An 18,333-nucleotide genomic window follows, 5' to 3' on the forward strand; every position below is an offset into this window, starting at 1 on the left:
TACGCGCGCACACACACACACGCATACACACACACACACACACACACACACACACACACATTTATCAGACACTCACTCATACACACATAGGCACACACATACATGCACTCACACACAAACTCAAATACGCATGCATCAACACACACACATACACTTACACACAATCGATTACACACACACTTAGTATAGGGGTTTGTCATTTTCCATCACAAGGGTGCCTGCACTCACAACACCCCTTTAAAAATAAAGTTGTAATGGGTGAGTGTGTGTGTGTGTGTGTGTGTGTGTGTGTGTGTGTGTGTGTGTGTGTGTGTGTGTGTGTGTGTGTGTGTGTGTGTGTGGTAGATTGTCATGTGTTGCTGCTCTTGTCACCCCACAGGTGTGCAGGGACCGCAGATGCCAGAACACCTCGTTTAGCGAGCTGGAGACGTGCATCTCACGCTGTCACGACCACGGGGTAGGGAACACACACACACACACACACACACTCTATCAGCCCTGCTGCCAGATACAGCTGGCTGCTTGTTATTCCCTCCCTCTATGTCCTTGAGTGAAGGGAGAGGCTCTCTCTCGCAAGGCCACTTGTAAAAAGTTTTTTTTTCATAAGTAAATGAAGTATTTTTTTAAGAACAAAGGAGTGATGAACTATTTATCAGTCTTTCCCCCAGTGAGTGGCGACAGGATTTGAGTGGTCCGGAGTTTATGGGCTCAAAACAGCGCTCTGGGAAGGGGGAAGTGTTTAAGGGAGTTTAGACATCTGTTTCCGTGCAAGAGCAGACAGCGACCTGTCCAGATCCATCTGTCCGAGGGCCGGTTTGAAGATGTCTTCATACGTGATGCGTTCTCATCTCAGTCCTTATCCAGTCGATTTAATAGTGTTTAAGAAGTGAAAAGGTGCGAGGAGTGTGCGCTATGTGATGTACAGTCAGGAGTGTGAAACTACGGGAACTGTAACTAAACACAGAAATAATGTTTGAAAACTGTGTGGGTACTTTTTCTGTTTTCTGATTGGGTTTGTATAGAGAACTTTTGTAAGTCCTCTATACAAACCTGTACAGAGAATCAGGAGTTTTGACATGCCGGCGGCCTGCAATTGTGTGGCTTATGCTTATACAAAAAAATACAAGTTTTTAGCAGTGAATAAACTATGGTCAGAAGAAAATCTTTATTTTGCCCGGAGGTGCGCAGATGTTGTCTTGTTCAAAATAAACCTTGAATGATTCTAGTTTATGAGAGGAAATCAGAAAATCAGCAACGAAATCAGCACACACACACACACACACACACACACACACACACACAGCCCTCCCCCTCTCTCTCATTCAATTACAGCCAGCCCAGCCTTGAACCACAACTTATTTTTATTGTTTGTGACCCTTTGCGCTCAATGCCCGCCCTGCTGTTCACTGTAATTTCACACCCCACATGTCTTTAAAGCCAGCCCTTAAGGTCAGCCTACCGATGGCACACACCCCCCGCCCTCCCCCATCTCCGTTATATGACAGCTATCAACGTACCGGTGATGGGAGTAAGCGGACCGTGACGGGATAAACATCGGAACGTTCCAGGTGTATTAACTTTAGAGGCGTGACTGATCGGGCCAGGCACCGGGCTGCGTGTCTCCGACCCCGTCAAAAAAAAAAAAAACACGTAAAAAAAAAACGTTCCGATGTTTACCGCCAGCACCTAAAGGTTGACGTGAACGTTTCCGTTCCGTCACTCTCTGCAGATCGGTCGTGTCTCATGTCCGATAAAAGCCCCCCCCCCCCGAAAAAAAACGTGAAAACGATCGGACCAATCGGCGCTGAGGGGAGGGAGTTGCGGTTCATGACGGAAGTGAGGAGCAAGAAAAAAAGAAAGAAAAAAAACGAAAGTGGTCCAATCTACAGAGAAATCAAAACTGTTTTATCTGAAATAGAACGAATAATGATGTTAAAAGATTAACAGGAGAAGCTGCACGGACGGCATTTCTTGGCAGATAATATGTTTTCGCTTTACTTCCGAGCTCATCTCGCCAGAGGGAAGGGAGCCAGAGGGTCACTTAGTTCTTTAATTGGATCTGCAGGACTTTCCTGAACACCGTAAGGCCGCGCCCATGTGTGGAAATCAATGGCTGCCCAGCCAAGGCCAGACTGATATTCATTGGGAAATGCAAACCTGATTATCTTGGACGGTCTCACCAGGCTTGTGATAACCAATAAAAACGTAAAACGGACCCTTGGCAGATAGACGGTTTGTGTGCGTTGTGCTGTGAATTCAGAGAGACTTCAGTGGTAGTGCAGAGTGAGATTAAGAGTGGAAGGAAATAGTTCCCTTGTTGGTTGGTTGAGCAGCGCCCATGTGTCTTTTATATCAAGATAAGGGCTGCTTCGTTTTAGTGGGCGCTTATATGTGTTATATGAAATTCTGGCCAAAATCAGTTTGGGGGAGAATGGATTCAGCATAAAAACCACACCATTCTGGAAGTTCATTTAATTGGCTTCATATTGCCAAGGAACTCGCCCATTTTGTCACCCCTCTGTGGAGGGAAATGTCGGGTCCAGACATCTGGAGATATTAATTACGTTCCCGCCGTGGGTTTCACGTAAGAAAGGGGAAACATTTGCAGCTTGTTTACCCGTAAAGAGAAGTCATTAAGCTGTCACTGGCCAAACACCATGCGGAAATGAAATGGCAAGCTTCAAACACGCTCAAAACTGTGTTTTCCGTTAAGGGTAATGTGCATTTGTTATGTTCCTGAACATGCTATGTTCCTTGTTATGTTCCTTGTTATGTATTATGTTATGTTCCTGAACCTGATTGGTAGAAAATGGCACTTAGGTAGGGCTGGTCCCAACTCATGCATACATTTCGTAGGAAGAACACTTTCACTATTGCACATCTTTCCTAGCATGGAAATCCAGACCCACATCTAGAAAGCTGTAGGGTCTGGCAACGAGTAATGAAAATGGCCCAACTCGAGGGGCGGCACCAAGCATGCATTTGAAAATATCACTGCACGCAATTGGATAATACTACGACCATTCAGAAGAATACAAGGGGTGAGCTAGCAGAGCTAAACAATAGATAAGACTCGGTAAAACAGCAACGCTTTTGGCCCGCCTATATCAGACACACCGATGTGATTGGTTAATGTTCATGGCCAGGGGAATCGGGGAGTGAGTATATTGCTCGTACCCGGGTCGCCAGAAGGGGTTCTTAATCGCCGGCCTGTATTCACACCTGTCAAACGGTTGTGGATGGAACTCTGTTGTCGCCGCGTGCAACAATAACACGGCAACCAAGTGACCAAGTAACAACCAAGAAACAATTTGTGCAGACTGGGAGCCAGGCGACAACCACGGAGTCTGCACTAACGGTGTCGAGACTAACGACGCTCAGACCTTTTGTTTGCCATGTATGACAGCTCATAAAGGATATTAATCCTTCAAAGGAGGGTTTCTTGTTTACCATGTCAAAGCCTTGGTGGTTACCACGGTTACGGAGAGCGAGGGAGGGCGGGGCTCTTGTCGTGTAAGCAAAGTGCTGGGTTTTGTTTCGTTGTCGTCCAAAAAATGAATAGGAATAAACTGTTGAATGTGTTGTGCATTATGTAATCTGTCCCTTTTTTGTCCATTGAAAAGGCATTATGCTGTGTTGATTTGCGTGTGTGTGTGTGTGTGTGTGTGTGTGTGTGTGTGTGTGTGTGTGTGTGTGTGTGTGTGTGTGTGTGTGTGTGTGTGTGTGTGTGTGTGTCTGCAGGTGTGCAACAGCAATGGGAACTGCCACTGTAACCGTGGCTGGGCTCCACCCTTCTGTGACAAGTCAGGGCTGGGGGGCAGCGTGGACAGTGGGCCCGTGCAGTACAACAGTACGTCCACACACACACACACACACACACACTCTCACACACACACACACACACACACTCTCTCACACACATGTACAGTACATGCACTCTTACACACACTGTGACATCAGGGTAAATGGGTAGGTAAGTGTGTTTTGACTGGCATAGCAGCTAACATCACAAACAGAAGATCTTTAAGTCAGTTTTTTTTTTATGGTAAATGGAAGGCTTTTATATACAGTGCTTTTTGAACCCACAGTCCTTCAAAGCGCCTCACAATTATTGCCTGACATTCACACACCGACGGCGTTTTCTTTTAAACGCATATATATAAATCTATACGTGTATTGTGTTGCTGTTAGGCACACAGTTTATCTATATGTCTCCTCACATCTTCCACAGCGATCCACCGTGTTTACTTCAAGCGATGCTTTAGGTTGATTTCTTTATTGAATTGGACATTATTGCCATTACAATTGCCCAGCACAAGAACGAAAAGAAAAATTGATATAAACAAACAAAAATACATGCACAAATGTACACTTATTTCGTATTTCACCATTCCATACTGTTTGTGTTTTTTTTTACTTACATATATTCCATTTGCTTTGTTATATAATTATATATTTACATATATTTTCTAAGAATAATTTATATAAATTAGCATTTTTACAAAAAGTGTGCATATGTACAATTATCTACTATGCCTATTGAAACACAGAGGGTAACTATGCATATGGATAAAACATCCTCAGTTACCCTTTCATACAGCTAAAGTTTCATACTGTGCATAACGTAAACGTACACCTGTCCTCACCGCTGACCTCGGTCCATCCGTCTGTCTGCCCCCCCCCCTGTCTGTCTGTCTGTCCATCCACACAGGCGAGGTGGGCCTGGTTGCCGGCCTGCTGTTTGCCTTCCTGGTGCTGCTGCCCGGGGTGCTCACCGCCTTCTACTGTCTCAGGATCAAGAGCTCCTATTACCACAAGTGGCTCTCCCAGCGGGAGAAGAACCACAAGTAGGTCCCCCGAAAGCAGGAGGCTGGTGTCGTTGCAACAAGGTTTGAAGATGAAAAAATGATGGAAAAAAATGGCCAGGCAAAAGCCCTGGACACAGAGCTTTTGCCTGGCCATTTTTTTCCATCATTTTTTTATCCAGGGGCTACAGGGCTTTTTCCTGGCTGAAACCTTGTTGCTTATTGCATATGTACAATTATCTACTATGCCTACTGAAAAATACAGAGAGTAACTCTGCATATGGATGAAATATCCTCAGTTACCCTTAGCTAAAGTGTCATACTGCGCGTGTCCTCAGGATACAGGGTCGTAGATGTTTTGATAGCCGTTTGCATTATTGGTAGAAGATATTTAATAAGATGAGGTTGGATGATGAATCGATCATGAGGCATTTCATAAATAGTACTTTAAACAGGAGCCTCTTTAAATGATTGTTTGATTGCTAGTGTTAGGAGTGTTCACTGAAGCTCAACTGATCAACCCCCCCCCCCACACACACACACACACACACACACACACACACACACACACACACACACACACCTAGCCTCGCTTCAAGGCACTCCAGGGTGCCCTGCCATCACTGCCCTCCAGTCCCTCCTAGGTGGGGGGTTATGGGTGACGGGGAAAGGGGGCACATACAATATTTTAAATTCTATGATTTATGCCTTTCCCTTCAAAACAATTTTGACAGCAACAACAAAAAAATGTGCATGAATGCAATCCTTGGCATACAGACAGGGTACAACAACAACATTAACAAAAATGAGAACATTTTCATATCCATCCACATCTCCATACGCATACGTGTGTGTGCATACACACCGTGCATAATGAAGTCTGGAGACAACAGACGGTATAAATATACCACAAAAATAAGGTCATTCAGATACGCTTTCTAATTAGTCCATGCATGAACGCCCCTACCTTTTGTGATCCCACCTCCCTATCGTGTGAGTGTGTGTGTGTGTGTGTGTGTGTGTGTGTGTGTGTGTGTGTGTGTGTGTGTGTGTGTGTATGTGTATGTGTGTGTGTGTGTGTGTGTGTGTGTGTGTGTGTGTGTCCCAGCACCTAAATGCTGCAGTGCACACACACGTGAATCACCAGAGAGTTAATTCCCCGCTAGGGTTGTGGTTGCTAATTGAGCCATGTTGTGGATGGTATATTTAGACTCAACGATGACATTCAAATGAAGCCTTGACTGATTTAGTAGCAGATGAGAACAATGAAATGTCATAACATTTCAGGTAGTGCTGTTATTTGACATTTGCGTTAGAACCAAGGTGTTTTAATCGGGTGTTTTAATTTAACGGCAAGACAACAATCCGTAATGTCATAAAACGTGTCTGGTTTGCATTTTTATATTACCTCCCAGTAAATACTGCTAATTGACGCAAATACCTTCCCGAAAGAAATTATTATATTTATTTCATTTTATTACACCTATTTGTTTATTTAACAGCGACTAGGCTCAATAAATATATCAAATCCGGCATACCTAGGAGCTAATTCACGTCTTTAGCTCCTGGGTTGGAGATTTAAGTACCAGACGACATGACCATCATTATGGGTTTATTTATATTGTTTTACCCCTCTCTCAAAGCTGTCCACAGCAAGACGTTAAGGTGGAGAGTTATCACACACGCGTCATAGCTTAGCCGAATAGCACCGGTCGCACATCAACGCTGTCAGTGAGCTGACACACAGAGTGTGCGTGTGTGCGCGCGTGTGTGTGTGTGTGTGTGTGTGTGTGTGTGTGTGTGTGTGTGTGTGTGTGTGTGTGTGTGTGTGTGTGTGTGAGAACCGTAGTGAGGAGAGGGAAGTCTTTAAAGTTATCTTATGAGTAGTTCAGCCATAGAAGGTTTTCAAGATGATTAAGCCTTTAGTGATCTGGGCTAGGAGGAGAACTGGAGAAGAGGGGAGGAGAGAGTGAGGGAGGTGGGGGGGGGTAGGTAGGTCTGTAGGTAAGGGGATAGGTAGTTAGGGAGGGAGGGAGAGAGGGGGGGAGGTTAGTGTGTTTAAGTCGCTAGGGAGGGAGCGTAGATGGGTAGTTAGGCTGGTAGGTGGTTAAAGAGGTAGGTGAGTATATATGTATATATATATATATTAGTATGTGGGAATATAGAACAGAAATCACTAAACAGGACCCAGGAATCTATATTTTATGAAAACACATTACAACACATTATATGTTTATTTATTTTACAAAAGTTGTGACTGATGTGTTTCTTCAAAAGCTGACCAGTGTACATCAGATGAAAAACGACAAAATAAAACAGACCTCACACACAATACTACAACCACATTACATTACCCTTGCTGAACTGCGTGGACCATTAAAAGTTGAATATCAATATTGCAGCTTTAAGAATCGCTACCATGGAATCCATGGATATGCGAATGAAGGTGATAAGAGTAAATATGAACAAGAAAAATGAGTGTCTTGCTCATGAGCATTCAGTAGATTCACAGATAGGGATGTTCCATTTCAGCATGAGCAGAAATCATCAGCAATTAGATGTCTCCACTTTGAAAATTAAAATTAAACGTTGTACGTTCATATGAACCTGCAAGCCCGCTAAAAGTCCACTTCATTTTCTACGAGCTCTGTCGTGCGTGCATTTGCATGCGTGCGTGTGTTTGTGTGTGTGTGTGTGTGTGTGTGTGTGTGTGTGTGTGTGTGTGTGTTCGTGTTCCCCCCTCTCCCACCTGAACTGATTCTCTCACAACGCCATGACTGAGCATGAAGAGTTAGGGTCTTTGGCAGCGTTTATAGCGCTCCCATTTAGCCACTTCTGCTAAATAGACCCTGGCCCGTTGCCACGCCGGGCCCTCAGTGTTCTAGTAGCACACACGGCCAAGACAGCGGGCCCCAAACATGGAGGCCAGGGGCCGGGGCCTGGGCTGAACCTCTGCTCCGGGGCAGCTTGTGTGGGAGGGGAGGCCCTCAGACGGAACGGGGGACGCAGGAGGAAGAGGGAGGCAGCTGGATGATTAAAAAGGCTTTTAACCGGACCCACAGAGCAGATGATGATGCATCCTCCCCCTCCTCCTCCTCCTCCTCATCCCTCCTCCTCCGTCCTCCTCAACCCTCCTCCTCCTCCTCTTCCCACTTCTCCTTCTGCCTCCTCCTCCTCAACCCTCATCCTCCTCCTCCTCATCCCTCCTCCTCCTCCTCCTCATCCCTCTTCCTCCGCCTCCTCCTTCTCCTCTTTCTCCTCATCCATCCTCTTCCTCCTCCTTCTCTTCTTCATCTCTTCTCCTCATCCCTCCTCCTCTTTCTCCATATCCCTCCTCCTAATCCCTCATCCTCCTCCTCCCCCTCCTCCTTCTCCTCATCCCTCCTCCCACTCCTCCCCCTCCTCCTCCTCCTCATCCCTTCTCCTCATCCCTCCTCCCACTCCTCCCCCTCCTCCTCCTCCTCATCCCTTCTCCTCTTCCTCCTCCTCTTCCTCCTCCTCCTCCTCCTCATCTTTTCTCCTCATCCCTCCTCCTCATCCCTCCTTCGACCTCTTTCTCCTTATCCTTACTCCTAATCCCTCTTATTCCTCCTCCTCCTCCTCCTCCAGTTCTGTGCCTTTCTTTCTTTTTTTCCACAGGGGTTTTGTTCTGCGGCCAAGACTCTCGGTTCATGCACAGTTCATCTCTGGGAGGATGGGATTTATCCCTCTGTTCTTTGAAAAATGAAATATATATATATATATATTTATATGATATAATATATATCACATGTGTGTGGTGTGTTTTATGATACCGTGGCCTGTAATTCACCCCCGGCCAGAACATCCAAACAAAATAACAAAAGTAAACTCTGGCTTCCATGGTGACGGGGGCTGTCGAGGCGTCCGTCTTCGGCGGGAGACGTTTTGCTCTCATTGATGTCGTTTTGTTCTGGGAGCTGAACCCACCCCTAGCAAGTGTTCCCGACTGTCCCTGGGACCAGGAACGTCGTGAACGTCCTGCGTTGCGACTCCCGGTGCAACATGGAGATGATGGGGCGCAGCGAAGGGAACGATGAGGGGATCCACGCCTGACCAGATAACCCCACTGCCGTGGCCAACAAGTCTGTTAGGACGATTAAAAGGCATTTCTAGGATAAAGTCCATCAGCCGGGGCTGCTTGGCCAGATGGTGTCTGGCTTGTACACAACGCCCCGACCCCCCTGCCGATCCATCCCTCCCATCAAGGAGAACGCTGCTGCATGGAGAAACCCGAGGAACACCTCCGATCCATTACCAAATGAATGCAATTAGATATCCTTTTGATGATGCTTTTCACATATCGATCGCTTGGCTACCACACGACGGGCCGTCTACCCCCCCCCGGATGATTGAATGTGTTCTCCTCCATCATGCCCGCATCTCTTCTCCTCTTTCACTTCACGCCAGATAAAAGACTCCCCCCCCCCCCCCCTCCCCTCTCGCCGGTATCGCCGCCCTCCCCAGGCTATCAAATCAATGCCAGAGCACATTGATTGATGGACAATCCTGACAGCTTTCTTCCCGAGCCATATCTGCTGCGGGGAGCCTTGTCTGAGTGTGATAAAGGGACTAAAGGCTTTGTTTGGTTTGTTTTCTCGTTTATCTGTCCCTCTCTCTCTCTCTCTCTCTCTCTCTCTCTCTCTGTCCCTGTTTATTCCCCCTCCTCGCTCTCGCTCTCTCTCTCTTTCTCTCTCTCTCGCTCTCTCTCCCGCTCTCTCTCTCCCGCTCTCGCTTTCGCTCTTTGCTCTCTCTCTCTGTCCCTGTTTACTCTCCCCCTCTCTCTCTCGCTTTCTCTCTATCTCGCCCTGTCTATCAGGCTCCAGGCGTCTGCTGAGAAGGAGAAGAATGGCCACCTGAACCCTGCCTTTCACCTGAAGGTGGTCGGGCCCATCAACAGAGCGACCGGCCACAAGGAGGTGGGCCCCTGTGTGTCTGTTTGTGTGTGTGTGTGTGTGTGTGTGGGTGTGTGTGTGTGTGTGTGTGTGTGTGTGTGTGTGTGTGTGTGTGTGTGTGTGTGTGTTGGTGTGCGTGCATGTGTGGGTGTGTGTGTCGGGGGGGGTGTCTCTGTGTGTATGTGTGTGTGTGTGTGTGTCTGGGTGTGTGTGTGTGTGTTTGTGTCGGTGTCAGTGTGGGTGTGTCTCTGTCTGTGCATGTGTGTGTGTGTGTGTGGGTGTGTCTGTGTGTGTGTGTTGGTGTGTGTGGGTGTGTGTGTCTGTTTGGGTGTTTTTGTGTTTGTATGTGTGTGTCTCTGTGTGTATGTGTGTGTGTGTGTGTCTGGGTGTGTGTGTGTGTGTTTGTGTCGGTGTCAGTGTGGGTGTGTCTCTGTCTGTGCATGTGTGTGTGGGTGTGTCTGTGTGTGTGTGTTGGTGTGTGTGGGTGTGTGTGTCTGTTTGGGTGTTTTTGTGTTTGTATGTGTGTGTGTGTGTGTGTGTGTGTGTGTGGGTGTATTCAAGGTGGTCCCTCTGGTTTCCTTTGTTTTTTGTATTGTAGAGTAAAGAAATAACGTGTTGTCGGTTCCGTTTTACCAGCAGGGAATACAAATATTCAGCTGTCAACCCTGACACCTTCTCTCAGTGTTATTGGAGGTATTTTCTTCTGTGATCTGTGTATGGATAGAGATGAGAGACGAACATAAGCTGTTCCTCCCTGCTTCGGCTAGAAGGATTTGCAATGGATATTGCCTCTATCTGCCTATTTATATCGGACATTGTCATTGGTTCAATCATTTCATCAATTATCAATCAATTTACATCTAAGTAGGTCAGTAAATACTTGATTAATCCCCAGAGGGTAAACGTTCAGTAATGTGCAGAGGCCAGGAGTCATGAAGTCTTTAATCTTCATCATAATCACAACCAATCATTCTAGTTAATCACCTCCCCTTTTAACCCCCCCCTCCTCCTCCTCCTCACCACCCTTCCTCTCCCCCCACCCCCCCAACCCCTCCTCACCACCATCCCCCCTTTCTCACCACCACCACCACCACCCTTCCCCCCCCCCACCCCACCCCACCAGCTGCTCCCCCACACCAGCAAGGAGCTGCTGCCCCTGCGGCCCACCCCACCGACGGCCCCCGTCAGCAGCAGCGCCGCCGCCGCCCAGCCCGTCAACGTGGTGCGTCCCCTGAGGCCCTCTGCGTCCCCGGCGGGGGCCAGCAGGGGGCCCCGGCCGCCGCCGTCACTGGCCGGGGGCAAGCGCCCCGCGTCGGCCGCCAGCCCCGCGCCTCCGGCCAAGTCCCCGGCCAGCCCCCAGCGGCTCACACCGCCCAGGAAACCCCTGCCCCTCAACCCCACCCGCTCGCCGCTGGTAAACGCCCCACCTCCACCCTCGTGCACTACAGCCACACGCACACACTGTGCACTCCACACAGTGTGAGACGAGTCACACACACTGTGCACTCCACAGAGTGTGAGAGGAGTCACACACACTGTGCACTCCACACAGTGTGAGAGGAGTCACACACACTGTGCACTCCACAGAGTGTGAGAGGAGTCACACACACTATACACCCCACAGAGTGTGAGAGGAGTCACACACACTATACACTATACACTATACACCCCACAGAGTGTGAGAGGAGCCACACACACTGTGCACTCCACAGAGTGTGTGAGGAATTACACACTACACACTATACACTATAGTATAGTGTATAGTGACTATACACTATACACTATACACCCCACACAGTGTGAGAGGAGTCACACACACTATACACTATATACAACACAACGCTACAAAATATGTTACATAATCCCGTCATTTTTTTATATATTGATGACACATTTGATTGGGGAGATGTGACATATCAGACCTTTAACACATCTGTATCCCATGAACACTTCCAAGGTCTCCAACCTCTCAGGCAGGAAGTCAACACATCTGCTCTTCTTCTCTGGTTGTGGTTAGATTGTGTCATGTGCTCTTCTTCTCTGGTTGTGGTTAGATTGTGTCATCTGCTCTTCTTCTCTGGTTTTGGTTAGATTGTGTCATGTGCTCTTCTTCTCTGGTTAGATCGTGTCGGAGCCACAGTCCAGACGCTCGCTCCTCCCCCCCCAGAGGCCCCTCCCCCTCAGCCCGGCCAGAGCGCCCGTGGCCTACGTGAGCCCGGCCCGGTCCGGGCCCCCGGCGAGGCCCCCCGCCGGCCTGCTGGTCATGATGCCCGCCGCCGCCGGGCCCACACCGGCCGCCGTCAAGGTGTCTGCCGTGCCCTCCCTCAAAGTACTCAGGTACTACACACACACACACACACACACACACACACACACACATACACTAACACTAACACATACACATAAACACACACACACACACACACACACACACACACACACACATACACTAACACTAACACATACACATAAACACACACACACACACACACACACTAACACATACACATACACACATACACTAACACTAACACTAACACATACACGTACACACACTCACACTCACACATACACAAATACACTAACACACACACATACACTAACACTAACACATACACACACACACACACATAGACTAACACATGGAAACATACACACACACACATACACACACATACACGTACACATACACACACATACTCACAAACAGGTGCATGAACAACCATAAACACACAAACACACAAAGAAAGACACAAACCAAAAAAACTGAAGGACACACACACTCAGATACCACACGCAAACCAAAAAAAACTGAAGGACACAAACCCAGACACAGACAGTCCAACACAAGACACACACAAACAGGGGCATGAACAAACGCACACACACGCACGTCTTTGTAAACAACCGTAAAGTGGTTTGAAATGGGGATGCCGTCCTAGCCTATACGCCTCCATAAATGTTTGCTCTATTAGGGCATGCAATATGCAGCAACGCAGCAGGGCGAATCTATTCCATTTCAAAATCCATCCATTGCAGTGTGTCCGCTGCATTAAAAGGATTGAGTGCCAAACACGCTTAAAAAGTTGTTTTAACTCATTGCACAACAGCTCCAGCTCTGTGCTCTGACGGTGCTGCAATAAACGTTTTTGGAATGAGTTCCGTTTGATGAGTCTTGGGTCAAAGGTGCAACATTTCAGTCTTGGTTCCCTGAACGTCCCAATCCGTTTAATGAATGTTAGATGAAGAAAAATGTGTTTTGATCATCCAACCACCACTTTCTTTTGTGGCGGAGTATGTTAGGTGTGCCAAAAGATTGAAAGTAACGGAATTCGAAGGTTCAACCAAAAAAAACCTTCATCTTCAAATGCAATCTTTCCCTTCTGCTCCACCGAATCTAAACTCATCTCAAACTATGATCTCTGTATACTCCAGGTTGTTCTACTAGGAAAACAAGATGGCTGGTGTTAGGTAGATGGAGTTAGGTGGGGATAAAATTGATAATAATTCCCTTTCCGATACTTTGAAGAGCCGATCCGAATGTTTCCTGCGCTGAACAGTTCTAAAGTAGCGTAACAATGTCTCGTGAGTCGATTGATTATTTCACCAAAAGGGGCTAGGCGAGAGTCTGACTCTGAGATGTTGCCTATGTTAATCCCGCCGCCCCTTCTATCTCTGTACGAAGCCGGCATGAAGGGATATTTAAGGCTTAAGTCCGTTGAAGCCTTGCCCAAGAGCTGCGGTATTGGCCTGTAAGCCACGAGATGTAGTAGCCAGGGGCAGATATCAGACTTTGTTCTCTTGACAATCGATTTCTGTGTGAGGGGCTCACGGAGCAGCGAACGCGGGCTGGCACTCCTTCACGAGCAGACAGCTGCCTTTCGTGCCGCCACATTGTGATCTGCACTCTCACCGATTCTTAAGGGGCTCATTGTTGTCGGGAGAACAAACCAAAAGGGGGCATGTGAGTAAATAAGTAAATAAAAAGTGTCAGGAAACATCCTGTTTCCCTGCATGGTCGGGGTGTTTAAGTGGCTTGTGTGTCGGTCGAGGCGTGGTCCACCATGTGTGAAGAGTGACCGGTCAATAGTTTGGAATCGGCTTCGCTCGCCGCAAACATTCGCCGGATCAATACTTTTAAGCTGCATTTTGCAACTCCGCACGTGGGTTCAACTCAAACACTTGCTGATTTGTTCGATTGGGAAGTGAGGAGATGGTCGCCGTTACAAAGTTTCACTCGGAATCAAGTGTTGTGTACTGTGGTCAGTGTCTGGTCCCTGACTATGCTCTTCTTGTCTGTGTCTTCACCCCCCCCCCCCAACCCCAACCCCTTTACTCTACGTAGACCCGTGCCGGGAGCCAAACCAAACTCAGCCTCATCTCCCTTTCGAAAATGACCTCGTTTGTCGAAGCACACCGCCTCCACCTCCTTCTCCTCCACCACCTCCTCCTCCTCCTCCTCTGCTCTGGAGTGAGAAGGCAGCGAAGGCACGGCCTATTTGCACTAACAGAGAGTACAGACACCTCGTGGAGGATGGGGGCGGGGGGGGGTGGGGGGCTAAGGCTGGCGAATTGGGGGGGGGGGGGGGGGACGGACGATGGTCAAGAAGGTCAATGCAGAGATTCAGTTCGGCCTGACTTGACACACACCCTCTCTCCCCCCCCCCCCCCCCCCCCCTGCACTGATATTTCCATGGCGACGCGGTTTTGCACGGAGGACTTGCAGACTGAGAATAATCTAATATTATCACCAGGGGGGGGAGGGGGGGAGAATCTTCTCTACAACTTTTTCGCATTTTTTTTTATGATTATTATTATTTTACTATAATTTTTTTGTCAATCTGTTTACGCTATGTAAAAAAAAAAAAAAAAAAAACATGTAAGAAAACGGAGAAAGAAAAAAAGCAATGCTGGCCTTGTTGTGGTTATTGTCATCTGTTTACAGATTTTGTTTTTGTTGTCGTCATTTATGTCATGTGCCAAAGAAGTCTCTTATACCTCGGGGGGCGTGTCCTGAATGCTCTTAAAGTGTTCAGCCGTATAAACACACACACACACACACACATACACACACACACACACACACACACACACACACACACACACACACACCAATCACAGACACTCACACACACACACACACATATATATCGAAAGACATATATATACAATCAGATGAATACAGTTTCTGGCTGTTATTTCTGTGCAGATCTAACTTCTTCACCCTACAGGCACGGAGCCCACCCCCCATCTGGCTGGTTATGTTGGTTTGAATGTCTTTTGCTGCGTTGATGACTTTTGAATTGTTGCATAAAACCTTTTTGTACAAAATGGCTGCTTGGTTTCTTCCTCGTCTTGCTCCTTTCGTGCCCGTGACAGGAAATGTACATGCAAGGCAGGATGTGTTTTTTTTTTTACATGGCAAAAGCTGAAGGGGTTTCCAGACAGAGCATGAATAATGTGTGTTAAAGTGACATGAGTGTGATTTAAGAGCTATCATTTGAACAGGAAAAATGAAATACCATCGCCATCTGTCAGCTATTAGTGAGTGAAATGCTCTGTGAATTATCTGTTCTGGATGACTGCGGGGCCAACCTTGTATGAGACTGTTTCAATTCTAAGTGGCGCCTAGCTAATTTCTGACCATCAGGGCATCTCTTCTGATTGGTTCAGGGAATACATCATGCCTGCCAATCTCTCTTTCTGCGCTCTCTTTTTAGAAAGACTCAGATCTTACCTACAGCAGCTTACCGCTCCTTGTGAGGTCCCTGTGAAGAATGTAAAAAAAAAAAAAACATTTCATCTGCTGGTCCATGGTAATATTTCCCCTGGAATAACGGATCTGCTATGGAATCCTAAGCTTTCACTCTTTATACACAGAGCCCGCATGTTGTTTTTTTTTCCATTTCACCGATTTCATTTCCTTGGCACTGCAGTGTAAGAATGGAGCTCCTTAAATGGAGTTGGGAGTATTGAAGTTACGTTTCCTGTGGCCCTGAGCTGGCCGGCAGGTTTGTTACAGCAATTCACCATTGCTCGGAAGAATCCTCATGTGGTGACACTTTTGTTTGACTACGTCCCAGCTTGAGCTTTCTCCCTGTTTCTCCTTCAGGCGAGGAGCGAGTCCCAGGTTTGAAGTTATCGCTGCCACAGAGAACCTTGAGCCTTTATGTTTAAATAATAATACAGACTCATACTTACAGTGTATACAAACGTGGTTTGTATACATTAACTCCTCACTCATTAATTCCTGCTTAAAGCTAGGGAGCCACCCAGAGTACGCTTTGATTTTGAAAGTATCCAACTGAAAAAAAAAATGCCACCCCTTCCGTCAGGCCTGCTTCCAAAGCCGTTCCCCCAGACACCTGGTGCTGGCTCGCCAGACGTAGCAATAGGTCTGCCTAGCCTTGTGGAAGACTCGGGCCATGCGCATGAGTGCACACAGGTAGGTAGTTAGACAGACAGGTAGGCCATCTAATCATGTTATTCAGGCTGCTGAATAATAATGATGGCCCGGTTTTAAAACAGGCCTGCGAAAGCCACAGATACCAGACTGTTTTCTTGTTTTTTTGTCAAAGCGTTTGATTTATTGACTGCTGTCAGGATGTAATGAGGATTTCAACAAATATGACAAAAAAAGGCTTCCAATATAAATGGCCTACCCTTGCTTTAAAGAGGCACCACCCATTCTAATCAAACCACTGGAACAGCGGCATTGCTGACCAAACACCGGTTATTACAGTCGACAGCTATTCCGTATTTGCATCAGAGCATGCATTTCTGCTTCAGAAAACAATTCAATAATCCCACCAGGGAATTCTTGTTGCTGTGAGATACGTTCCATTTTGGAACGTTGAACTGTTGAAGTACACGTACATTAGCACGAATTTAATGGACTTCTATCGCACGTCGATTTAAAACGAGGGCCCTTCAATGAAAGATTCGCATCAAGTCACATGCTTTTGATCCCTGGTCACCCCCCCCCCCACACACACACACACACACACACACACATACACTCACACATTGACACCAGCCCACACCTGCCCCATGTGGAAAGTCCATTCAGAGAGCAATGGCTCTCACCGCAGCAACCCCCTCAATGAAGCCCGACTTCATCATCATTTACGCGGGTCACCGTGGACGTCTCCGTGGGTCGGGCACCGCGACCTTTAGCGTCCCATCCTTCGGGGAGGAATAAGCCACAGATTAGGAGTCTGATATTGTCTGCGGCACAGAAAATTGCAGTGGAGACTCCCTGGGGGATGAATGGTGCGTGAAACCGTTGAGTGTGTGTGTGTGTGTGTGTGTGTGTGTGTGTGTGTGTGTGTGTGTGTGTGTGTGTGTGTGTGTGTGTGTGTGTGTGTGAGATTGGTTTCTCTCTCCTCCTGCGCCGTGGACCCCAGCCCGGCCGACTCTCGCCCGCTCTCTCCCTAATGGCTTCCCAGTCGGTTGGAAATGAGATATCTGTAAGAGGGGCCGCCCACCCCCCGCCACCTCTCCTGGGAGAGCGGAGCGCTACGCTGGGAGGGAACGCTATTGGACAGCAGAGAGCAATGGCCTTGTTGGGAGAAAATATTGATGCAGGCATTTTCTTTATCCATTACCCAGAGACACCCGACCGACCCTCCCCACCACCACCACCCACCCAACCCACTCTCCCCCCCCCCCCCCCCCCCTGCACAGGGCCCAAACAAACCCAAAGGGTCGAATATTCAGCGGCTCGCTGCAGACGACGTGGTCCGACCCAGACCTTTCCCAGAGGGGGCCCCCGCATCTCCGGCATGAGGCGCTCTGCCTCCGCACTGGCCCTGCCAGACGGGACTCTGAACACCTTAATGGATTTCCGTGGCTCCGCTCCCGGTCGGTGGATGCATGCATACAAATGACCGGGGCCGTTTTATATTATTCTTTTTTTTTTGTATATTTTTGCTGGATGGTGGGCTGCGTGTTTCTCTTCCTGGCTTTTGTTTTCGGCCCCTGATCCGTGGTGCCGGCGGAGTCCTCCCACACATCCTTTATTCTGTGCGTTCTTACACATCCCAGGCACTGCAGGCCTCATTAGCAGCACCCACTGTGATTGTGATAGAAGACTATAAATATGCACCAAATGGATGTAGGGGGCCTGTATTTAAATGATCAAATCGCCGCAGAAAGGTCAATAAACAATGGATATAGTAAACACTGGATATATAATATATTTAAAACTTGGAGGGTACAATCGTATTCCAAATATAACGATATACAGCTTGTTTCTAGAAGTCCAAAGGGAACTGGAGGATTTGTGCCCTCGTAGAATACATTGAGCGAGAGAGCAAGAGACACAAACACACACACACACACACACACACACACACACACACACACACACACACACACACACACACACACACACACACACACACACCATTTTGTAAAGGTTACATTGCTATACTAAGCCATACGGTGTGTCTTTCCAATCTGTGCCGACCTCCAGGGATATCGATATTCTATCTTTTCCTCAATTTTCGACTTGGTCGACAGAGACAGCCCAATCCTGAGGCTACATCCATATTCCGCTCTCAACACCAAGAAATCCTCTCTCTGTACTCTGTTGAGGAAACAAACGTGTGTGT

At 47.6% G+C, this 18,333-nt stretch overlaps 1 protein-coding gene across 1 annotated transcript in view; it reads left to right on the forward strand.

The window, feature by feature from the left end:
- adam19a (ADAM metallopeptidase domain 19a) overlaps positions 1-14,234 on the forward strand; it is a 110,551-nt gene extending 96,317 nt beyond the window's left edge. Inside the window, exons 17-23 of the mRNA XM_084487205.1 lie at positions 380-457; positions 3,742-3,850; positions 4,712-4,847; positions 9,643-9,742; positions 10,842-11,132; positions 11,841-12,055; positions 14,064-14,234. Coding sequence (XP_084343331.1) covers positions 380-457; positions 3,742-3,850; positions 4,712-4,847; positions 9,643-9,742; positions 10,842-11,132; positions 11,841-12,055; positions 14,064-14,115 — 981 coding nt within the window. The 3' untranslated portion in view covers positions 14,116-14,234. The remainder of the gene's footprint in view (positions 1-379; positions 458-3,741; positions 3,851-4,711; positions 4,848-9,642; positions 9,743-10,841; positions 11,133-11,840; positions 12,056-14,063) is intronic.
- Positions 14,235-18,333: the final 4,099 nt, after the last annotated feature.

Source organism: Micromesistius poutassou, assembly GCF_964030765.1.
Source record: "Micromesistius poutassou genome assembly, chromosome: 23".
In the NCBI taxonomy this organism is placed as follows: Eukaryota; Metazoa; Chordata; class Actinopteri; order Gadiformes; family Gadidae; genus Micromesistius; species Micromesistius poutassou.